Genomic DNA, 22,731 nt, shown 5'->3' on the forward strand with positions numbered 1-22,731 from the left:
CATCAGCTTGCTAAAGCAGTTTGGCTTAAGGGCTCAGAGATGAGTAAGAGCATATGGTGGAGTTTGTTTTGAAATATGGAAATTGGTCATTTGTCCAAATGCAAACAGACAAGAGATTTGTGGTCCACAAACAAAGGCAATTTTCATGAAACAGAGCCGATCAGTGTATCTCAAACTTGTGTTGAATAAGCTGATTTTCACAGAATACTGTAGGCCCACATTTGCCAGCATGCAATACTGATGTCCCTTGTACTATCAAGTGGATGCATACCACCCTAGATGTTTCATTTCGCCCTCTAATTTATGACCTAACCATCAATCTCAGCAACAATAGACTAATGTGTGGGATGGTGGAGCCTGCTGGCTTGAAACAGACTGATCAGAGTCCAGAAACGCCAGTCACCCAATAATCAGACTAATGGAGCTACTGACCTTGCTAGCAGGAAGCTGCCTGCTCATCAGCACAGCAACAGCACTGATTATGAACAACAACTTGTGAAACACAGATGAAAATTACTTATTTTTCTCTCATGATGTGGTCCAATCTGTCAGATGTGTTTTGAAATTGGAAAATTGATATGAAGGTTTTAACACAGAGAAAGGTTTGACAGAGTTTTTCCAAAGCCTGTTTTTACTAAAGATGAGTCTGACTGAAGCCTGAGGAGTTTGACTAAATCCATATGTGTCTCAGTTTAAGACAAGAAGTGACTTTTATAGATATTTACACAGTGATTTGCCTAAGTCTATGCTTAAAACAGTATTCTGCTGGGGTTTTTTTTGTTTTTGTTTTGTTTTTTTAAATTTTGAGACAAATGACAGTATTTTAGGGATTAGGGTTGGCAGTTGCACCTCTTGGTCTTTGTTGCAATTAATATGTGTTTCTCCCTGTTAGTGGAAGAGTAGCCAAGGAGGTGATAGAAGCCAGCTCTAAGATTCAGAGAGAGCCGCCAGAGGTGTGCAGGTAAGGACAAATGACAAATCAGTGACAAAGTTATTGCTTCTTCACAGTAATACCCCACTACTGAGGGATATTACATGGAAAAAATCAAATTGTCACCAACTTATCGAGTTCAAAATGTGAAGGAGAGGTTGTGATAATAGAGGAACATCTGGAGCAGACATGCTTTCATTATGCAGGACAATACGTAAAACACAAAGCAGTCAGCGTAGTTGATGTTTATGTTTTCAGAGCCCAGTTTGGCCAGAGTCGAAGTTTTAACTCTCTGAGCCATAAAAACCTCATCATGAACATGGAACCGCTGGTACCTGCACTACCTTCCACCAACGAGTACGAAGAGACGGCCACAGACAACGGTAGGATGTTATTTAATCTACACACACACGCACACACAAGCAGACACACGCTCATGCCCTCCTGCCACAGACCTCTGGAAAGTCACATGGGGTCTCCCTTGTGTAGGCAGAAGCAGATGCACGTGCACAACCCTGTGAGAGAAAGCGTTAATTGAGCAGCTGATGCTCCCATCCCTCCATCAGTCTTGTCTCCCTGGAGACACCAATTGCAGCATGCTAAAAATACCCTTCCCATGATCCTCCCTGAGTTTACCACCATGCCTGTGTGCGTGTCCATGTGTCTGACATTGTGTGAGTTTTGCAGAAGAAGATACACTTTGTGACGTCACGGAAACAGAGCCATAGACCCAGCTTGTGTTGTCATTAAGGAAAACTCAGAAGTTAATTGTTTGGCTCCAAGATGTCTGACTCTGTGTGTACATGCAACCTTTTATTTGTTCATTTTCCTGTATATGTGTTTGTGTCAGTGGTTGCATCACAAACGTGAAAGTCGACCACATCTAAAACAACACTTCCAAAACAAGGCTTATGATAGAAGAGCTGACTGATTAAGAACTACTGAACAATAGAGCACAGTCATGTTTGTCACGGGTTGGAAACAGTTCATTTTACAAGTTTGTTATTTCCTAATAATTTCCTGTTTTCCTACAGTGAAAATACAGTTTTATCTGAAAGACAAGCTCAATTTAAACCCAAGTAAATATTTATTCATTATTCATTTATTATTGGAGCCTCTATCCCCCTTTTATATTGAGCTGTATACTTGCCTGTTAACAAATCTCAAATGCTTTTATGTTGTTTGCAGCTGACTAAAACACTCCATGTTAAGCTAGCAATTGTTTAGAATCAATTACTTCAGAAATACTAATTAATTTCTGTCTGGGAATGTTATAGGAGATTATGTAGAAATTATTAAGTACTGTATGTAGCCAAAGTGGTGAGGTGTATAATGAGGCTGGTTACTGAAGGATATTTCAGTTAAACTATCCATCAGCTGGTGTGCTGACACCTGGCTCACAGCTGAAATTGGATCAGTTCCCTCCCCATGAGAGTGTAAAAGAGTAGGGTCTGTTTTTTTTGATGTGGCCGAGCAGAGTAACACAGCCCAGGAGAAAACTCAATGAAGCAGCACAGAGCAGTCGGCATTTTAAGGCTTTTTCTCCAGGACACTGTGGGTTTTAGTGCTTCCCCTCGTGGTATTTTCTGCATGTTATCGTTATTCTCTGTCGCTTTTTCTCTCCATTATTATTCCTGACACTCTCCAGTGCGACCTATTATCTGATTTAGGCATACATCTTGCTGTTAAGGAAGAGCACAGGGTTAAGGTTACACAAGACAAAATGAGAGCCGCAAAGTTTAAAGAGATGAGGAGAATATAAGAGAGGAGAAACAGGACTGTAGGGCTGAGAGAATGAACAAAGGTTAGGTAAGGATGCTGGATGTAAGGATGTGCAGGAGGCAGGCGAGTGTGTGGCAAAGCATAGCGGGAGGAAGTGAGACTGAATGGAAGACAAATGGAGGGTCGTATTACAGAAGAGATGAAGGCAAGAGAGAAGGCGGGAAGAGTTAAGTAAATCTGTGTGTGTGTGTGTGTGTGTGTGTGTGTGTGTGTGTGTGTGTGTGTGTGTGTGTGTGTGTGTGTGTGTGTGTGTGTGTGCAAACAAAGCATAAAAATTTAGAGCCCACTGAGGCCTGGAAGGAAGAGAGTGACTTTTTAGTACAGTAAAGGTCACATTACACGTCCATCCCACAAAAAATTCTGGAAACATTCACTATTGCTCGCACAGCTTATCGCAGTGCGCAGAACTGCAGGCAAGTGTATTCTTAGGATCTCAATTCAGTTCCCATCATCTGATTGTGACAGACACCAGATTTTAGTCTGATAATCCAACACAAGCTATAAAAGTGGGGGGTGGGAGAGGCTAAAAAGTTCCAACTGAAATTTATGCCCCTGGAGAGTGACATCCTCACCGTCCAAAGAGCCTCTCGATGCTACTGAGTTATTGCTGTGTGTTGTCTCTTTTTCCATCATCCATCTATCCACCCCTCCACAGTGTCTTTCACAGACACTGAGCCCTTCCTCACTTCTTACCTGACTCCTTCTCTCCATCTTTTGCCCCCCTCCCTCCTCACACATTGACCCGAGCCATGCTCTGCTGGCCTTCACACATGTACAGTCATGCCGGTGTGCCATCACTCTCCTCAAGCTGCTGATGGACTTCTTCTCCCTCTCACACCTCCTCTGACAGAATTTACGGCCATCCCCTTGCCTTTTCCAGCCTCTCCTCCTCTCTGCCTTCCTCTCATCTCACCTCATCCCATTTAGAGGAAAATCAATTCTTCTTGGCTCAGGGTCAAAGAGCCGCAGCAGTAAGCATCTCGTCTGTCTCAGTTGGTTAGTTCGGGAGGGGCAGGAGGTAGTCATCAAATCAAGAGCCTCATGCACCACTGACAGGATACAGGCTGAGTAATGACACAAGATTCAATTTGAAAAAGCCTTGTTTCCTACTGCAGCTCCTGCTACACTGTGTTGTATCCTACTCTGTAAGATATTTTAGTTGTTCATCATTTTAAAAATGATTTAACCATGCAACAATGGAGGGTTGACAATAAGCCACTGATTTAAATGTTTGTGGCTTTGTCTGCAGTCTAATGCATTCCCCAAACAATCAAAAGCCCACGTTCAACCCACAATTACCCAGATATTGGAGATGAGAAATCCATTCTTTGTCTTTGTCCACTGTCTAACATCTGTTAGTGGACTGAATCTTAAAGTCCCTTTTGAACAGAGAACAACCCGTTGCTCTGAAAAGATAATGACACATTATTTGTCAAAGAGAACAATTTTCAAAGGATTCAGGTGAGATTCAAGTGAGTTTAAAGTCGGGTGTAGCTTTTGATTAAGTAGTCTGATTCCGGCCGCAGTCGAAAGCAGAGCAAAAATCTCAGCTTCATAAAGAGTGACGAGATTAAATGAATCGTACAAATGGGGAGCTCACTTTTCTCTCCCCCGCGGAGTTTCCTCACCAAAAGAGACAGAAGTTGTTGTGAGGAACTGTTAAAAGGGGGAGAGATGAAGTTCAAATCCTTCCCACTGATCTTGGCACACCTGGCCCATCACTGCATGAGGGTAGCGCGCTTGTTGGTTTGTTGTTTTGGAAAGTTACAGACATTGGCTCCCCTCCCCTTCAGGAGGGAGGGATGGAGCAGCGATCGGGCCGTTGTATGGAGATGAAAGCAGGGTTTGAACTTCTCTCTCTCTCTCACTCTTTTTCTTCATTTGTTAAACAAATGCTGAAAGAGAGACACCATGAAACAGCAGGTTTGCCAAACTAGCTCATTTTGAGTGTATCCCCACCGTTAAACAGTCAAAAAGCTGACTGGATTAAGAAGGCTGCTGCAAGGACTTTGGGATAAAGTGTCCTCGAGATGGTCTAGGATCACCGTCTATATTCAGAGCACTAATCTCAGCCATTAGAGGGGAAACAGGAAGCTGACCCAAGGTCAGTGCCGACCTTGTTCTGTTTGTACAGCCTGTCCCCATCTTATCTACCAAAATCCATACACACACACGCAGCAGACACACACACAGACAGTGGTCATTTTTTGGCTACCATTCATGGATGTTTCATGGTGATTAGACCTCATATTCATGTCTCACACTTCATCCACACACCTGCCATCACTTAATAGAACAAGTTGGACCCTGGCAGTGAAGCATCAGGTCTGTTTTCCTCCAGCAAACTAACGTATAGTTTTTAGATTTTGCCCCCTCACAGTCCACACTTGTCTCTCTTTAATCAAAAATGAGCTCAGAGAGATTCATTTGAGTTTGTCTCTGCCTGTCAGTGTTGGAGTGAAACAGAAATAAATGTGTCTGACATGAAGACAGAGATAAAGAAAGACTTGCACAGAGGAAAAGAAAGTGATCTCCATCCCGTCCTGGGTCAGGCCTGCCCCTCTGTAATCAGAGTTAGATTAGCTGCCCCTCTGCAGCCAGGACCACCTGGTTATATATAGAAACTGCAGCTTTGGGCCTGATCCTCCTCTAATGCCCCTCCACTCTTTGTTAACATCACTGACATTCACAGAAGGACCCGCCATGTCTGTGTATCAGAGAGAGAGAATGTGTCTGGTGTATGTCTCTCACCATCTCTGAGTGTGTATGTATAGGCATGTGTGTGGTTGTGCACATGTGTGTGTGGAGGGGTGTGTTCGAACCCATCCCAGCGTCAGAGCTCAGCTGGCAGTCTGGTCAGTCGGGTTGTGGGGTCTTTCCACAGACAGCTGGCTTTGAGGTTTGTCAGCAGGCTGATGATGGAGGTTCTTGAGCACAGCAGTGATGTTGGAGGCGGCCTCATGCAGAGCAGTTTGGACTTGGGAGTTAGCGACAGAGCCAGCGTAGGAGACACCCTGAATTGTGGGAGCCAGGGCAGGGCAGGGGGTCTTAGGCTCAACATGACCCCAGAGAGGCTGGAGGGTGAGGGAATGGAGGAGGGACAGACTGGGCCTCTTGAAGTATTCCACCCGGGGGTGTCCGCAGATGAGCAGGCGTCGTCGATCGTAGTGGCTGAGGCCTTGAGGTGCCAGGTGAAGATAACAACACGGCGGAGCCTGCATCTACGCATAGCCAATCACACGGCCCGGGATGTTTACGTACGGCTGGTGGGACACGGGGGGCGCATTGCCGAAATCAACACCGGACTTCCGAGAAATACAGTGGAACAGAGTAAGACTGTCTGTCAAAGGCAGAAATGTGTGTCAGAAATGGTGCATTTGTTGTCTTGTAGTTTCTTAAAGTTTAGTTGAGAGGTTTCATTGAACTGTGCATTTCTTCAAACTGCAGTGCAGCCTTTCCATCTCTCCAGTGTGATGCAGCTTTAAACATGTATTTCCACATTTGCATCGGGCACAGTGTGCCATCATTGTGTGAGGTGGTTTAGCGCAGTCGTTGGGTTGCCAGGTTTGTTGTGGCAACCATGTGGTGCAAACTGTAAATGTAATCCGTCAAACATCCTGAGACTCTCAAGAGACCTCTTACATGTGTGTGTGCATGCGTGTGTGTGTGTGTGTGTGAGAGAGAGAGAGAGAGAGAGAGAGAGAGAGAGAGAGAGAGAGAGAGAGAGAGAGAGAGAGAGAGAGAGAGAGAGAGATTGAGTAGTATGCAACATGTACAAACTTAATGTGTGTTGAGGTAACTAAATATAATCCAATCTAATCTTCATTAAGAAACTATTAATAGCTTGGGGGGTGGGGGGTGGTGGGGTGGGGGTGGACAGCTTTGTAATAAAACAACAGGCTCAAGGATTCAGGAAGGCATTTTGAATATGTGGACTGTAGATTTGTGAATGGAAGGTTTGACTGAAAGAGAGCTGCTACAACACTGAATAATCATCTTAAATGTTGGTTGTTTTCATCCTTTTTATTTCTTAAGGTTTGACAAAAGTGTTAATAATGATTTCTCATAATATCTACTCACAGTTTTGATTTGATATCAGTAACTAGTGTCCAACACTCCCAATATTCTGTCTGAAATGTTTGTTATCAGAGCGGCCCTTCACTTACTGGCAGTATTTTGTAGTTGCCGTTGGCACATCTCCATCCTGCTGGAGAGTCCTTGACCCAACACTCAATTTTTAGGGGTGATGCTTCTGTCAGGCCCGAACTCAAAACAGGACTCAGGAGCAGAGAATGACAGTGAGCAGACTTTTATTGAGTCAAGACAACCTCTATGCAGAGCAAACAAAGGGGCTATGAAACCTGATCTATGAAAATACTCAACAACTCTAGAGAAAACAAAAAACACTCCAAAGGAGGAAAATATCTCAATCACGGATCTATAAAAATTATCAAACTCAAAATCACTCACTGAGAGGAAAATCAAAAGGCTACAAAACTTTAAACTAAAGTCTCTCCGAATGGAGAAAGAGCTAACAAAGAAACAGAAAGAACAGGACAGAAACAAAAAACTCTCCTAAAAGATGGAGGCTAGACTCACTACAACTATGAACTATATGAACTGAAAATCACTCCAAAGGGAGGCAAACCAAGAAAGCAAATTACTCAAAAGACTAAAAATGCTAAACTAAACTACAGAAGTTACAACAAAAAATCACTCTGACGAGGAAACAAGACTTACAAATACAGACTGTGGCTGTGAGCTATGATGCAGGCTTTGGTGATCGGACATAAGACGAAACACTTCGGCACAGGACAAAGGGAGACGCAGACTATTTAAACACATGAGGGTAATGGGGAACAGGTGGACACAATCAGGAATCAGGGATGACGAACAGGTGACACAAGAGGAAGGGCAAGTGATCTGAAACGAGAGGAGAGTTAGACTTTCAAAATAAAACAGGAAATGACAAGACAATAACCCAAGACAGGACGACCTCACCGCAGTGTGACAGTACCCCCCCCCTAAGGGCCGACTCCTGACGGCCCAGGAAGTTCAGGATGGTCCCTGACAAAGTCGTCTATGAGGGACCGGTCCAGTATGAAGCGGGACGGGACCCACTGACGCTCCTCTGGGCCATAACCCTCCCAGTCAACCAGGTACTGCTTGCCCCGACCCCGGGTGCGCACTGCCAGCAACCTCTTGACCTTGTAGACAGGACCCCCGTCTATAACTTCCGGAGGAGGAGGGGGCGGGAGGGCCGGGACCATGGAACTGTCCTTGACTGGTTTGACCTGGCTTACGTGGAACGTGGGGTGGACACGGAGAGACCGGGGCAGACGCAGGCGAACTGCTGCAGGACCAATAACCTTAGTGATGGGGAATGGCCCCACGAAGCGTGGTGCCAATTTCCTCGAGGTGGTTCGGAGGTGAAGGTTCTTGGCTGAGAGCCACACTCTCTGGCCTGGCTGGTATGCAGGAGCGGGCCGTCTTCTCCGGTCCGCGGCCTTTTTGACCCGGTCTCCCTGGCGGATAAGGAGCTGCCGGGCGGCCGCCCAGATTCGTCGGCAACGGCGGATCATGGCATGGGCGGAGGGCACCGACACTTCAGGTTCCTGGTCCGCGAAGACAGGAGGCTCGTAACCATACGCACATTTGAAGGGTGAAAAACCTGTGGCTGAGGTGGGCAGGGAGTTGTGGGCATACTCGACCCAGACCAGGTGTTTGCTCCATGTTGAGGGGTTCTGGGACACCAAACATCGGAGGCCGGTTTCCAACTGCTGGTTGATGCGTTCAGTCTGGCCGTTGGCCTCCGGGTGATAGCCTGAGGTGAGACTAGCCGTGGCCCCGATGAGACGACAAAACTCCTTCCAGAAACGTGACACAAACTGGGGCCCCCGGTCAGAAACAATGTCCCTAGGAAATCCGTGGACTCTGAAGACATGGTTAATCATAATCTCAGCCGTTTCTTTGGCTGTGGGCAATTTGGGCAAGGCTATGAATCTAGTCATTTTGGAAAATCTGTCTACCACCGTAAGAACCGTGGTGTTACCTTGGGAGACCGGGAGCCCCGTGACGAAGTCCATGGAGATTTCGGCCCATGGTCTGGAGGGGATGGGCAGCGGCTGAAGAAGTCCCATACGTGGCCTGGAGGACGTCTTATTCCTGGCACAGACCGAACAAGCCTCGACGTACTCCCGGACCTCCCGTTCCATGGATGACCACCAGAACCTCCGGGAGATGGCATACATGGTGCGCCGTACCCCCGGATGACAGGAAAGCAGCGAGGTGTGAGCCCAGTGGATCACCTGTGGGCGCAGCTCAGCCGGGACAAACAATCGATTCTCGGGACACCCACTAGGTGGCAGGCTCTCACCGTTTGCATGCTTAACCTCATTTTCTATCTGCCAAGTCACCGCTCCAACCACACAGGTCCGTGGAAGGATTGGCTCTGGTTCTTTGGCAACAGGCTCGGGGTCGTAGATTCGTGACAGGGCATCGGGCTTGACATTCTGGGACCCCGGCCTGTAAGAAAGAGAGAAGGAGAAGCGGTTAAAAAAGAGTCCCCACCTGGCCTGGCGAGAATTCAGTCTCTTGGCTTTACGTATGTATTCCAAGTTCTTATGGTCGGTCCAGACAATAAACGGATGTTCCGCCCCCTCAAGCCAGTGTCTCCACTCTTCCAAGGCCAGCTTGACCGCCAGCAGCTCCCGGTCGCCGACGTCATAGTTCCGCTCCGCCCTGGACAGGCGCCGCGAAAAGAAGGCGCAGGGATGCACCTTCCCGTCCTGTTCCGACCGCTGGGACAGGACTGCCCCAACCCCTTCATTGGAGGCGTCCACCTCGACCACAAACTGCCGCAGAGGATCAGGCATCGTGAGAATGGGAGCCGTGGTGAAGCGGGTCTTGAGGTGCTGAAAGGCTGCCTCTGCCTCCGGAGTCCAGAGGAATGGCTGCTTCGTGGAGGTGAGTGCATGGAGCGGAGCCGCTATAGCACTGAAGTGTCTGATAAACCGCCTGTAAAAGTTAGCAAAGCCGAGGAACTGCTGGACTTTTTTGCGGCTATCAGGCGTGGGCCACTTGGCCACAGCGCTCACTTTAGCCGGATCCATCTGCACCCTTCCAGGGGCTACAATGAAGCCCAGGAAGGAGACGGTGTCGGCATGAAACTCACTTTTTTCTGCTTTCACATAGAGCTTATTCTCCAACAACCGTTGGAGGACCTGGGATACATGGTTTCTGTGAGTTTCTAGATCTGGTGAGTAAATGAGAATGTCATCCAAATACACATACACAAACCGGTCTAAAAAATCCCGGAGCACCTCATTTATCATAGTCTGGAATACAGCTGGGGCATTAGTGAGACTGAAAGGCATGACTAAGTACTCGTAGTGGCCGCTAGGAGTATTAAATCCTGTTTTCCATTCATCCCCCTCTCTGATCCTGATTAAATGATAGGCATTGCGTAAATCTAGCTTGGTAAATACCTTAGCCTGCTGCAGCTGGTCGAAAACAGACGTCATCAGGGGCAGGGGATAGCGATTTTTGACGGTGATGGCGTTTAGGGGGCTGTAGTCGATGCAGGGCCTGAGAGATCCGTCCTTTTTCCCCACAAAAAAGAATCCGGCCCCAGCTGCTGACGAGGAAGGACGAATAAGCCCCGCCCTCAATGATGACTCTATGTAATCTTTCATGGCTGCTTTCTCTGGCCCGGAGATGGAGTACAACCGGCCCTTGGGTATGGGGGAGCCAGGAATCAAGTCTATGGCGCAGTCGTAGGGCCGGTGTGGAGGAAGTGACAAGGCCTTGCTTTTGTTAAAAACCTCTCGGAGGTGGTGGTAGCAGGAAGGCACGGAGCTCAGGTCGGAGGTTTCAGAGTCTGTGGCAGAGGTGAAAGAGAAGTGATTAATAGCAGTCATGTTATTCCCCTGGACCGGAACCGGTTTGCGGTGGTCCACACAATCCTCCCCCCATCCCATAATAGCCCCTGTTATCCAGTTCACGTGGGGGTTGTGTTGACATAACCAAGGGTAGCCTAAAACCAGAGACTGAGAGGGTGAAGTAACCAAGTAAAAGGTCAGGAGTTCCCAATGCCCCTGGATCTGCAGATCCAGTGGTTCCGTGGCGTGAGTGATCAAAAACAGTTTTTTTCCGTTGAGAGCCCTGGCTTTGATGGGGCTGGCCAGGGGGTTCGATCTTAACCCCAATGTCTCCGCCAGCCCCCAGTCAATTAAGCTCTCATCGGCCCCAGAGTCTATGAGTGCCTCAATGTTCATAGTGATGGCATGGTGCGTTACCTTAACAGGCGTCAGGCTGCGCGGAGCGCGGTCCGTGGCTGGGGGTTGACTCACCTCCTGGATCTTTTTGGCCGGACAGGTAGCGACGAGGTGATTAGATTTGCCGCAGTAAAAGCAGCTGCCTTCCTGCTGGCGTCGTCGTCGCTCCTCCGGTGTCAGCCGTGTCCTGCCAAGCTGCATGGGCTCCTCTTCCCTGGTGGGGAAGGAGGGAAAACGGTGCTCAGGCGGTGAATCACGGAGAACTTGCCCCCCCGGGGCAGGAAAACACGGAGCCCTCTCCGACCTCGAACCACTGCTCCGCGGATGCCGGAGCTCACGAACCCGGTTGTCAGTCCGGATGGCAAGCGAGATGAGTGAATCCAGGTCCGCAGGCAAATCCAGGGGCAACAGCAGCTCCTGGATATGAGTCGCCAGCCCCTTCAGGAAGACATCGTACAGGGCGGTGTTATTCCACCCACTCTCCGCCGCCAGGGTGCGAAAGCGAATAGCATAGTCGCACACCGAGTCCCGGCCCTGTGTCACTCTGCTCAACTCCCTGGCCTTTTCCCTGTCAGTCGACACAGGATCGAAAGTCATCATGAGAGCAGTTTTGAAGTCTGTAAAAGAGGAGCAAAGCGGAGAGTCTCGAGCCCACTCAGTGGCGGCCCAAGCTTTGGCTCTCCCTGTCAGGTAGGAAATCATGAATGCAATTTTAGACTTGTCTGTGATGAATGCGTGCGGGAGCTGTTCAAAATGTATGGAACAATCAATAAGGAAAGCCCTGCATTGTCCTGGTTCCCCCGAGTATCGCTCCGGGGAAGCCAACTTGATTCCCATCCCGGCCACGCCCTGGGACGCGGCCGCAGCAGGAGCTGGGGGTTCCGGCGCCGCTGATGGTGGGGCTGTCTGCCGCAGGTGGTCCGTCAGCTCCCTCACCTGGGCCGAAAGCTGGCCAAGCTGACCCACCATCGCCGTCTGGAACTCCTCCTGACGAGAGATGCGGGCTTCCTGAGCCTGTAACGTGGCCGCCCACCGGCCAGCCTCTGCTGAGTCCATACTGGCCGAAGTGTACTGTCAGGCCCGAACTCAAAACAGGACTCAGGAGCAGAGAATGACAGTGAGCAGACTTTTATTGAGTCAAGACAACCTCTATGCAGAGCAAACAAAGGGGCTATGAAACCTGATCTATGAAAATACTCAACAACTCTAGAGAAAACAAAAAACACTCCAAAGGAGGAAAATATCTCAATCACGGATCTATAAAAATTATCAAACTCAAAATCACTCACTGAGAGGAAAATCAAAAGGCTACAAAACTTTAAACTAAAGTCTCTCCGAATGGAGAAAGAGCTAACAAAGAAACAGAAAGAACAGGACAGAAACAAAAAACTCTCCTAAAAGATGGAGGCTAGACTCACTACAACTATGAACTATATGAACTGAAAATCACTCCAAAGGGAGGCAAACCAAGAAAGCAAATTACTCAAAAGACTAAAAATGCTAAACTAAACTACAGAAGTTACAACAAAAAATCACTCTGACGAGGAAACAAGACTTACAAATACAGACTGTGGCTGTGAGCTATGATGCAGGCTTTGGTGATCGGACATAAGACGAAACACTTCGGCACAGGACAAAGGGAGACGCAGACTATTTAAACACATGAGGGTAATGGGGAACAGGTGGACACAATCAGGAATCAGGGATGACGAACAGGTGACACAAGAGGAAGGGCAAGTGATCTGAAACGAGAGGAGAGTTAGACTTTCAAAATAAAACAGGAAATGACAAGACAATAACCCAAGACAGGACGACCTCACCGCAGTGTGACAGCTTCACAGCTGATCCTGTTCTTTCACTTGAAACTGTGCAGGGAGGACAAGTATAAGAGGTTGTTCCATCGTAGTAAGAGCTGTACAGAAGAGGAGGAGAAGAGTCTTACAGTTAAATGTCACTACATCATCACATTTTAGCATTGTGGATCCACAAGCATAGCAGCATTGAAGCCAGTGCGTAATTTAACTTTATAGCACTTTTCCCGCTTCTAATTTCACTCTCAGGAATTTAGCTTCATTTGTATGAGCAGAGTAAACATTCAGTACAGTAAATGGTGTCTCCATTCTTACACACAAGCACAGTTGTACAGATAAATATACTTAGGAGGTGTTTGGGTGCGATGAGATTGCTTGACAAAGATAAATAGGTCTGTCAGCACTTGCGTAACGGGGGAAAACCCTGCTCTGTGTGTGCATGAGTGTGTCTTTGCGCACAGGAATCTAGCACCTCGTAGTGTGAATCACCTCATCTGTGCAGAGGCTTGTATAAGAGCTAACAGGACAGAAAGCAGAGAGTATCATAACGGAGAAAAGAGCAACAGCAGAGTAACTCTGTTGTGTGTGTGTTGTTTCTTATGCCTCGGCAGCTGGACTACACAAATGTTGTGAAGATTTGCCTTGACCATATGATTGTAGAGAGCTGAGGCCATGGTGACACATCCGTGCTGCTCCTCCAGCTCAATGCAATCAGCATTTCTTTCATCAGTCCAACACTGAAGTGTGTTGCTGGGGTTTAACTCCAGATTCTAAGAGAAAATCGGCATCCATGACAGCAGTTGCTGTAAGCCTTCATGGTTTTAACAAAGTTAAAAGATGTTTTCTTCGTGAGCACAAAAACTTACAGAGCAGAGTGGCAATAACTTGGTTTTGTCCATATTCATCAAACTCCCCAAAGCTCTCTTATAAAGTCATTTTTTCAGCTTTCTTGCTCTGCTGGTTAAAACTAAACTAAAACTAAAAAATATTGATATTAAATAATGATATTAATGATTAAATGATATTAGGTTGTTTTTCAAAAAAACTCCATCTTTCTCCAGAAATGTGAAACAAGCCGCACAACATACTGTTGAGGCTGGATTTTTAGTGATTAGCGTAGCTCCACGTCAGTGGGATTCTGGTTCTGGTTTCGCTTTGGCTCTCTGTTTAATTTTCATTCATTATTTATACCCACTTATCTTTGAGGGTCGGTGGGGGCTGATCACAGCTGAGATGTGGCGAGGGGCGGGGTGCTCCCTGGACAGGTCACGTAAGGCAAGTTTGGTTAACTGGCGACTCTAATTTGCCCGTAGGTGTGAATGTGAGTGTGAATGCTCGTCTGTCTCTATGTGTCAGCCCTGTGATTGGTTCCTTGGCGTGCAACTGTGCACTGTGAGAAGATGAACTGGGATAAATTCAGGCTACTACTGGCCAAGCCGATGCATACTCAAGCCGCAATCAGCAATGTTGAATTTTTATCTTAATTTTCACCCCTTCACCTCCAGCTTCCTCATTTCTCTGACTTATTTTGCTCCCCTCATTTGTCTTCTGCTCCTTCTTCCCTGTTTTCAAGTTCAATGCCCCTCTTTCTCTGAGTTCACTCACTCGTTGCCTTTTTGCTGACTCTGTTTCCATGGTAGCTGTCACCACTCGGTCCTCGGGTTTCCGCCGCCTCCCTCGCCGTCCTCCTTTAATTTCTCTCGTCATATTTGAATCAGTTGGCATGGCAACTGATTAGTCAGTTCCTTCAGTGTCTGTGGCTGATTCTGTCTGTTCTGATAAATGGAAAAAGATCATGGTTCTGTTCAGCTTTGTGGCAAACAAACACCTGCATTGCCTTTCTTTCTCATCCATGTCCAGTGAACTCAGAGGCTGCACGCTCTCAGAAATCTCAAATGTTCAAATTTGTTGCTGATATTTGCCATGAACTGTGGTTGTGGTTTTCTACTTTGTTAGAAAAAGGTACGGCTCTGTATAGTATTAGATTTAATATTATGCAATGAAATATACTGAATAGTGACTAGCAGTGTGTGCGTGTGTATGCGCGTGTGTGTGAGATCACCAGATAGAGTCTGGATTAGAGAGGTGTTGACGAGCTGAGTCATATGTCACTGGACATTCACCCCCCAGCTCCTATTTAATCCATAGCAGGAAGACAGCTGGGCTTGTTTTTACCAGTCACACATATATATTTACACATACACACACACACGCACACCATCATCGTGTGCACTGAGGCATCAGTGATGTCTGAGAAACTCATCACTAAGTCAACACCTCAGAGTGAAGCGCATCTACACATGCTTTGCTTTCTGCGCTCTGTTGTCAGGCTTCGTCACATCAGCGGGAAATGACCGTCACACAGCAGCATTATTTTATTTTAGTTGAGCTATAAATGGAAATCAGCGTGCATGAAAAGTGACAGTTCAAACAGCATCATGACGCTCATCACACCCAGAACTGTATTACACACAGACTTAATGTCTCCTGCCAGCATCCATAAGCCAAGTGCAATGAGTATACAGACTTGAAGCCAAGCAGATGAGAAAGCATTTATATATAAAGAGCCAACTAATAGTGTCAATTAATAGTATCATTGCCCTCTCGTTTTCCAGGTTGAAGTGAGGTTCGTTATTTATGGAGCAACATTATTTTTTCATTCTATATGTCAGTATGATTGCAGATATCTGTGGCTGCTCTCTCCTTAAGAAATACAGGAACGCCATCATGTGGCTGATGTGTTCAACTGCAGCATAGAAAGCTACAGCTTCTGTCCTAGTTACATATAAAATAAGTGTTTTGTGTATGTGACGCATTCACACTGTGAGCGTGGACACTGTTGTCCCACACTGGATCACACAACAGACATTGACAAACTCCTCATACTTAGAAAAAGTTAGGTGAGTGTTGATAAAGGTGTGGCAGCTCAGAACTAATGAATATAGTAATTATTTCCCAAGAAATTATTATTTTTTGTTTGGTATTTCGAAGTTTTATATAAAGAAAAAGCTATATATTAAAAAGTCACACTTAAATTGACATCCTTTAGCTAAAGCTGTGTAGCATCCTGTGTAAAAAGAAAGAAAAGGGACAGTGTGCTAATATTTTGCACACTCTAAGCTGCCAAATAGCAAAGGATCAACATTATTGCCTAGTATATACATTATAATATAGTATTAGTATGTGGTGTGAAATATGGAATTAGGACAAGTTAGATTAAAACTAATGGCACATAACAGCCAAATTTACCCTTTTTTCAAAACCCCAAATCATTTTTCAATCATCATATTACCATTAATACATAACTCCCTCAGTCTGCTTCATGTCCTGATAACATTTCACCATATTTTATCTTCTCATAAGAAAGCAGAAAGTCTTTTTGATAGCAGGTCTACTCTGACGTTAGTGGACGTTATTTTTGCACTCAGTATTCGATCTGATGTGAAACATGTTTCCTATGTCTTTCTGTTTCCCTTCACCAGGTGTTGTTGCTGTGAAGGACTCTGTCCCCTTGTCTCCTCTCAAACCTTCAGCAGCACCTGCAGACGCAGAGCAACAAGGCACTGAAGGAGGGATCTCTGCTTTAGGCAACGACCTGCAGCCTCCTCGTGTTTCCATGGAAACCTCAAATCTCCGACCTCAGACCCCCAAAGCTGAAGATGAAGTGGAGGAGGACGACGAGGCCGGCGGCCCACTCACCATTTCTGAGCTCGTCTACAGGTTTATTGAGTTTCATAACGAATTATTCAGAGCGGCTGTAATTGATATTTCTGTATTGGCTGTGTTTTGTATCCTCTTTCTACGGTGGCCCTAAGAGCTCAAAGCACTGCAATTTAAGAAACTTGAAAACATAACAAAGTACAGAAAACACTAACCACCACATATACAGTATATTATTGCTGTATCAATAAAATAGACAATGAAATAAATAAAGAAATGATGACCTATATTAATGTTGATTAAAGATGTCATTATCTACCGAAAAATAGATCAAATACGTACTTAATTACTTCAATGCTCAATTTCAATTTCAATTAATTCTGAGCCACTAATTGCATATAAAAAGAGATGACATAAGGTAATTAAGATATTTCTGGTGCAGCTATGATGGTAAATTGCATAAAAATTCACCTATTTAATATATAAGCAGTACATGTCACTGTAGATGTGCTTCTCTGGAAGTGCTCAGCAGCCCCTCTGCATGCAGCATGAAGGCGCTCTACATGATGCTTTAATCACTAGAAATTAGTAGCACCGTGAACAGAAAACATAGGCTTGAATTGGATACACCATAACATAAATGTGGCTAACAACTCTTGCTGTTTATCCCCAGTAAAATTTACTGGGGATAAACACCAAGATTATTAATATTTTGTTATTTAATAACAAATATTAATGAACAGTGGTAGATGATAGTGTAGCCACCCTTTGAGAAATGTTCCTTCTTCTTCTTTTATTCCCTTGTTCATTCAGTATCTGTTTTCTAAATGTGTCTGAATATCCTCCCTCTCCTCTCCAGCCCCTGTGCGAGCATGCTGCCCACCCCAGTGGACGACAGTCAGGGTGGCGTCGACTTGCTGTTCTCCTCTCCGGTCCAGAGCCCCGCCAGGCTGCTGAGGGAGCTCCATGCTGACCCTGACATCCAGGCCCAGCTGGAGGCGGAGAGGGAGCGGGACCGGGCCTACGAACGCGTCCGATTGGCCGCGAGAAGTCGAATGGGTGGAGTCCTGACCAACAGCCTGCGCCTGCTGTCGTCCAATGAGAGAGTCAACGCATGTGTGCTTAGCGTGGCCCGCTTCGTCGCCGTGGTAATGGGCGTCCTGCTCATCACTGTGCCCACCCTGCTGCTACTCCTGGAGTCAGACATCGACGTGTCGTTCCTCCACGAGATCCGCCAGACGCCGGAGTTTGAGCAGTTTCACTATGAGTATTACTGCCCGCTTCGGCGCTGGATCCTGTGCAGGATCAGCATGGCCATGGAGAACCTGTGGTCAGACTGAGGAGGAGGAGAAGGAGAAGGAAAAGGTGGGAGTGAGGAGTCACAAACAGATGTGCCCAAATGTCTGTCTTAACATGTAATTTCATCTTATATTCAGTCTTAACAGCTGGTGTCTCTTGAGACCAGACAACCAGTCTGCCAATGATATGAAACAATTTCACTTGTTGAAGAGCAAGTCCAGATTATTCTATGAGCAGGTGCGATGGATCACTTATCACTTATGAGGGCTGACAAAAGAGTTCCCAGAATGAGGACTTCTCTTTGTTTATCTCTGATTGAATTACACTGAAACAAGTAGATATGTTTCACCTCTTTGGCAGCATCGCTTACTGTCGAGATGAGACTTCAATCATAGGATCCAATCACTTGTTAAGATAGACACTTTTGGCAATGATGAACTGAAAAGAGAGGACAAGAAATGCTCTAAGTGCTTGAGGAGGAACGTGTGGAGGGCAGGGATTCATGAAAATAGAATATGAGGGAAGCAGAGGACGGAGGGAAAGTCACAAAAAGATTCAGGAAAGAGAAAATGTGGTTGGATTGCTTTTACTAGAGGTTTTAATGGTCTGTTCACTCCTGACGCTGACAAGCTGATGTAATGACTCTGGTAAATATCACCCACCATTCTGATTGGTTCTCTCCTTCAGAGCGGAGTATGTGATTGGTCACAGAGGCTGTCAGTCATGGCGGAGTGGGTGGTGACAGAAAGAGAAATGGTTGATTTGTCACTGAGCGCAACAATAGCCACAGTCAGAGGTACATTATATATATTTAAAAACAAAAGAGAAATATTGATAATTAATACCAATCTTAAATAAGTTGTTTTTAATGTTTTGTACATTTTTATGTGATCCAGAACTTTCAGGAATTTTTCAGTCAGAGGATCTACTTTGATCTTATTTTGAAATTAAGAGTTTACAAAAGATTACAAAAAAAAGCAAATTTATTGAAGTTTATCGGGTTGATGGGTGTTGAGAAAAATTTAAGCTATTTTTTAAGACTACCGTCTGCATTTGCTGACTCGGTAGCACCCTGGGTTTTTCCTACAGAGGCTACAGCACAAATCTTTTACACAGACAACAGATTACAACTGTTTCAGATTATGTGATGTCATTTTGGAAACAGGAGGGCAGCAGGAGAGAAACTTTAGTCTGTTTGTGATGATAAAACTTGTGTTTGTTGTTGAACGTCTAAACGTCTTCTGAACTAAATGTTAGCTCACTAATTGAGGCTACCAGTGCATCTGTCAGTGCTTTTGAAGAGGGTTTAAACATAGAGCATAGGGGAAGAAAAGGTAGGATGATGGGAAAGAGTTGCTGTGGGAAATATTGTTGTTAAACGGTAAAACTATGAACTTAGAGGTGGATCATTTATTAGTCGATGGTGTGGAACTCTGTGTTGTGTTTGTGGGATTTGAAGTGATGGGATTTGAAGTGATGGGATTGCATGGGATTGGGGGTGAATATACTCCGTCTATACAGCTGGTACCTACACATGATGGGACAAGTGATGCATTTAATGGCCTAAATCTCTTATGCAGGTCGTTTTTTGCTTGGTGATGTGGACTGAACGGACGTTGTAGGAGTACAGTTGTATTTAACGAGGAGCAGATCAGCGTTTATATCACCAAATCAAATTTGAAATGATTGTGGCCACTTCTTAGAGTGATAACATCATGTTGCGCATCCTGTGTTTAGCATTTAAATGACTGCAACTCCTTTTGATGTCAGTCACATTGAGGATTCTGGTTTGAGTAGAGATAAAGCTGCGTTCATGGGCATTCACTGCTGGTACAGCTGGCGTTTCTAAGATGTCTGGAGCCACAGAGTTAAAGGTGAACAATGTTAAGGATAAAACTGAGAAGGGATCCCAAAAATAATGATTTAAAAACCTCTGTTTTGTCCAGAAAAATATGAGAGGGAAAGAACTGGAGATGTGACTTTACTCTACAGTGTAACCTTATGACGACTATTCCTGTAGCCCCAATGACAAATGTCAGTCACTTTTGGGGAAAACACCAGGTGATTGTTCATCGACAGATAATGCCTGTTAGTTGTAGTGTAGCGGCTCTGAATGGAGAAGAGAACAGAGAGGTACAACGATGAGAAATGACTTTGTTTAGGTTTGAAAAAAGTTGTGTTCAAAATGTAGTTTGATTTGGATCAACTTCTCAGGAAAGGGCATTAGCAGTTTAAGTTCAAAAAACAAATATATGTCTAAAAAAGGCCCAAAAAAAGATAAAAATGCATCTAATCATAGCATACACCATGTAGTTTATCCATAACATTCAAACATGTCTTGCTATTATGCTACTCTGAATATCCAAACACTGTATGTATTTATACCAAGTCCGCAGCCTGACATAAATACGGCTGCAGGCTGTCTTTGTTGTTGTAGCCTCATTTCACTCAATACGTATGCATCCGTGTCATTCTAATGAACATATTACCCAAAAGTCTCTGCTGTTGAGAACCAGTTACCTCCATAGCAGACACTGAGCTCTCCTAAACAACTGAACAAATGCTTTAAAGTCTATTTTCAGAGATCACTCTCCATACCTCTGCAGCACACACCACCATCAAAGCCCTCTCATTATAAAGGATCAAATGTTGCTGCCTCATACTATCAAAAGTGTTGTCATGTAACTCCGTAGACTCCATGCACTGACGAGCTTTATGCATATAGACAATATGCAGAACATCAGAAACGCGCTTATTTGGGACAGAGCATTTATTTTCCTACTACAGTACATGCACTGAGTTTCGATGCTGAAACCAAGCGAAGGGCCAAACCACTATGATGACGACGTTTGCATTTAACATCACAGACTCTGAGATAAAAACAGCTTCACTGTAGGGGATGGAGCTGATCTATATGCATTGCTAAGTGATCATCATCATCCCATGATAACCAACAGAGGGGGATATCATCAGGAACTATCATCCTGTCTTCATGTGTAGCTGTATGCATAGATTTGAAGTAAAAATATTCTGTAAAGGCTTCATGTACACAGCTGTACAGACAGTTTGTCCCAGGCTTTGGTCCTTTTTTTCCGTGCTTCATCCTCCTCTTAACTAACCCGGGGTATCTCACACTCGCCTCTTTTTGCTGACCTCTCAATGCAAAGTGCATGACCTCATCTGTAAATACTGTGTTTATAGTTGTGGCAAAAAAATCCAATCTGGGTAAAGATTTCCTTTCTTTCTTCCCTCTGCGTGTCTTGTCTGTGTAAAGCGATCTAGATATAGGCTAGGCTTGGCTGTCTTGACCATCTTAGTTGAATGCATGTTCTCTGTGTTTTTACCAAGACGAGGAAGGGAGAAAGAGGTTGAGACATTAAAAGGCTTTTCTCTCAATCAACATTCAGCAATTAAAGAGCAGAACACGTCACACGGCGTGCTTTAGGCTTCGCTTTGATCTCTGACTTGACAGATGTGGTTGCTAAATCTGTTAGCTTCCTTTCGGTTGATCCAAATGAATAAATTATGTCTCAGCACAAAAAGGAAAACTTGTTGATGGCTGTTTGGAAAAGATCATTTTACAGTCTCTTAAAGAGCAGCTCTAAAATATTTGACTAGTTAGCTTCATTGTGCTTTTGCTCTGTGTGTGTGTAAATCATCGAACACTAACCCCGAACCTCATTGCTAACGGAGCATGTTATTAACTGAATCGATTGATCCGGAAACATTAATTGTTTAGATGTTCAGTTTTTAAGATGTTTATAAAACACTGAACCGAGTGAATGGAAAATACCCCTCAACTCACTGCAAACGACAAAAGGCCTTTGTGCTCTGTGATCAAACAGATCTTTGGCCCCATACGACTCTGTAGCATTTTATTAGTTTGTAGCTCATTTATCAGTTTAGCAGCCTTTATGACTTTAAAAGGGACTTTCACCCCTTTGAGATTTAGCTCTTGTTTTGAGCTACAGAACCTGAGTTCCTGTGTTTTACAAACAGCATATAGATGCATTGAGAGTGCAACTTTTGTTTCCTGTACAGATAAAACTGTGACACAAACATCATCAAAATCACACACCAGTTGATGTCATATCCGAGGTATTACTTCATACAAATCCAGAAGTTTCTGACATGAGTCAAGTATTTACAAACCTTAAATTGATTTAGCTGCCTTTAAGTATCAGTAAAACTAACAAAAACTGCTTCACAGACAGCCAGAATTCAAAACTGTTTCAACCGAATACGCAAACACTGCTTTTAATTAATTTATTTAAGATTTTAAATATTTGAACTCAGGTCTACTATATGCAAAACTATTGGACATCACGTGGTATATAAGTGAAAAATCAGCTGTTGTTTAGTACATTATTTCAGTGTTGTGTGGGCATGTACAGTAGCAGATTCTCTTGCACGGTCACTTTGTCGTTTTTGATCGTTAGTCAAACTGATGTTTGGTTTTTGTTGGTTTATAGGTTAGTCAGATTATTTATTTATTTTTATTTTTTTGTCATTTAGTGTCTTTTAATAAGAAACTCTGGGATGTTTAATTTCAGAAGAATCAAAAAAGAAAAAAAAATCCCTAAGTAATGACCCCCCCTCCCCCCCTCTCTTTTGGGACAACCAAGCCTTATGAACTTTGTGAAGTGAAAATTTTGAATGTTTGTATGTTATAAAAGAAATCATGGATTGTTTTATATGTTAATACTGCCACAATAAAGCTCCCTAATTAATATATATTGAAATACGGTGACTAATGTGTGGATTATTCACATACATACAATTTGGGTTTCATCTCCAAAAATCTCAATCTGCAAGTGTTCGTAATTATTGTTGTATTTCTCAGAAGTCATCCAGTCGGTCTCAAAGCTATGTCTCCCTCACATGGTGTGAAAGTGAGATTGCACTTCCTGCCATCATCTCCATGGTGACATTTGTGAGAGCAACAAAAGATTTCTGGGATACAAGGAGTGTT

At 44.7% G+C, this 22,731-nt stretch overlaps 1 protein-coding gene across 7 annotated transcripts in view; it reads left to right on the forward strand.

The window, feature by feature from the left end:
• The window catches only part of frmd3 (FERM domain containing 3), a 58,630-nt gene extending 36,129 nt beyond the window's left edge, over positions 1–22,501 (forward strand). For all 7 annotated transcript variants that reach the window (XM_070964582.1, XM_070964580.1, XM_070964581.1 and 4 more), the window contains 4 exons: positions 893–961; positions 1,190–1,314; positions 16,283–16,520; positions 17,320–22,501. In XM_070964582.1, coding sequence (XP_070820683.1) covers positions 893–961; positions 1,190–1,314; positions 16,283–16,520; positions 17,320–17,800 — 913 coding nt within the window. In that variant the 3' untranslated portion in view covers positions 17,801–22,501. The remainder of the gene's footprint in view (positions 1–892; positions 962–1,189; positions 1,315–16,282; positions 16,521–17,319) is intronic.
• The last annotated feature ends 230 nt before the right edge of the window (positions 22,502–22,731 follow it).

This window comes from Chaetodon trifascialis, chromosome 6 (genome assembly GCF_039877785.1).
Source record: "Chaetodon trifascialis isolate fChaTrf1 chromosome 6, fChaTrf1.hap1, whole genome shotgun sequence".
NCBI classification, from domain to species: domain Eukaryota; kingdom Metazoa; phylum Chordata; class Actinopteri; order Chaetodontiformes; family Chaetodontidae; genus Chaetodon; species Chaetodon trifascialis.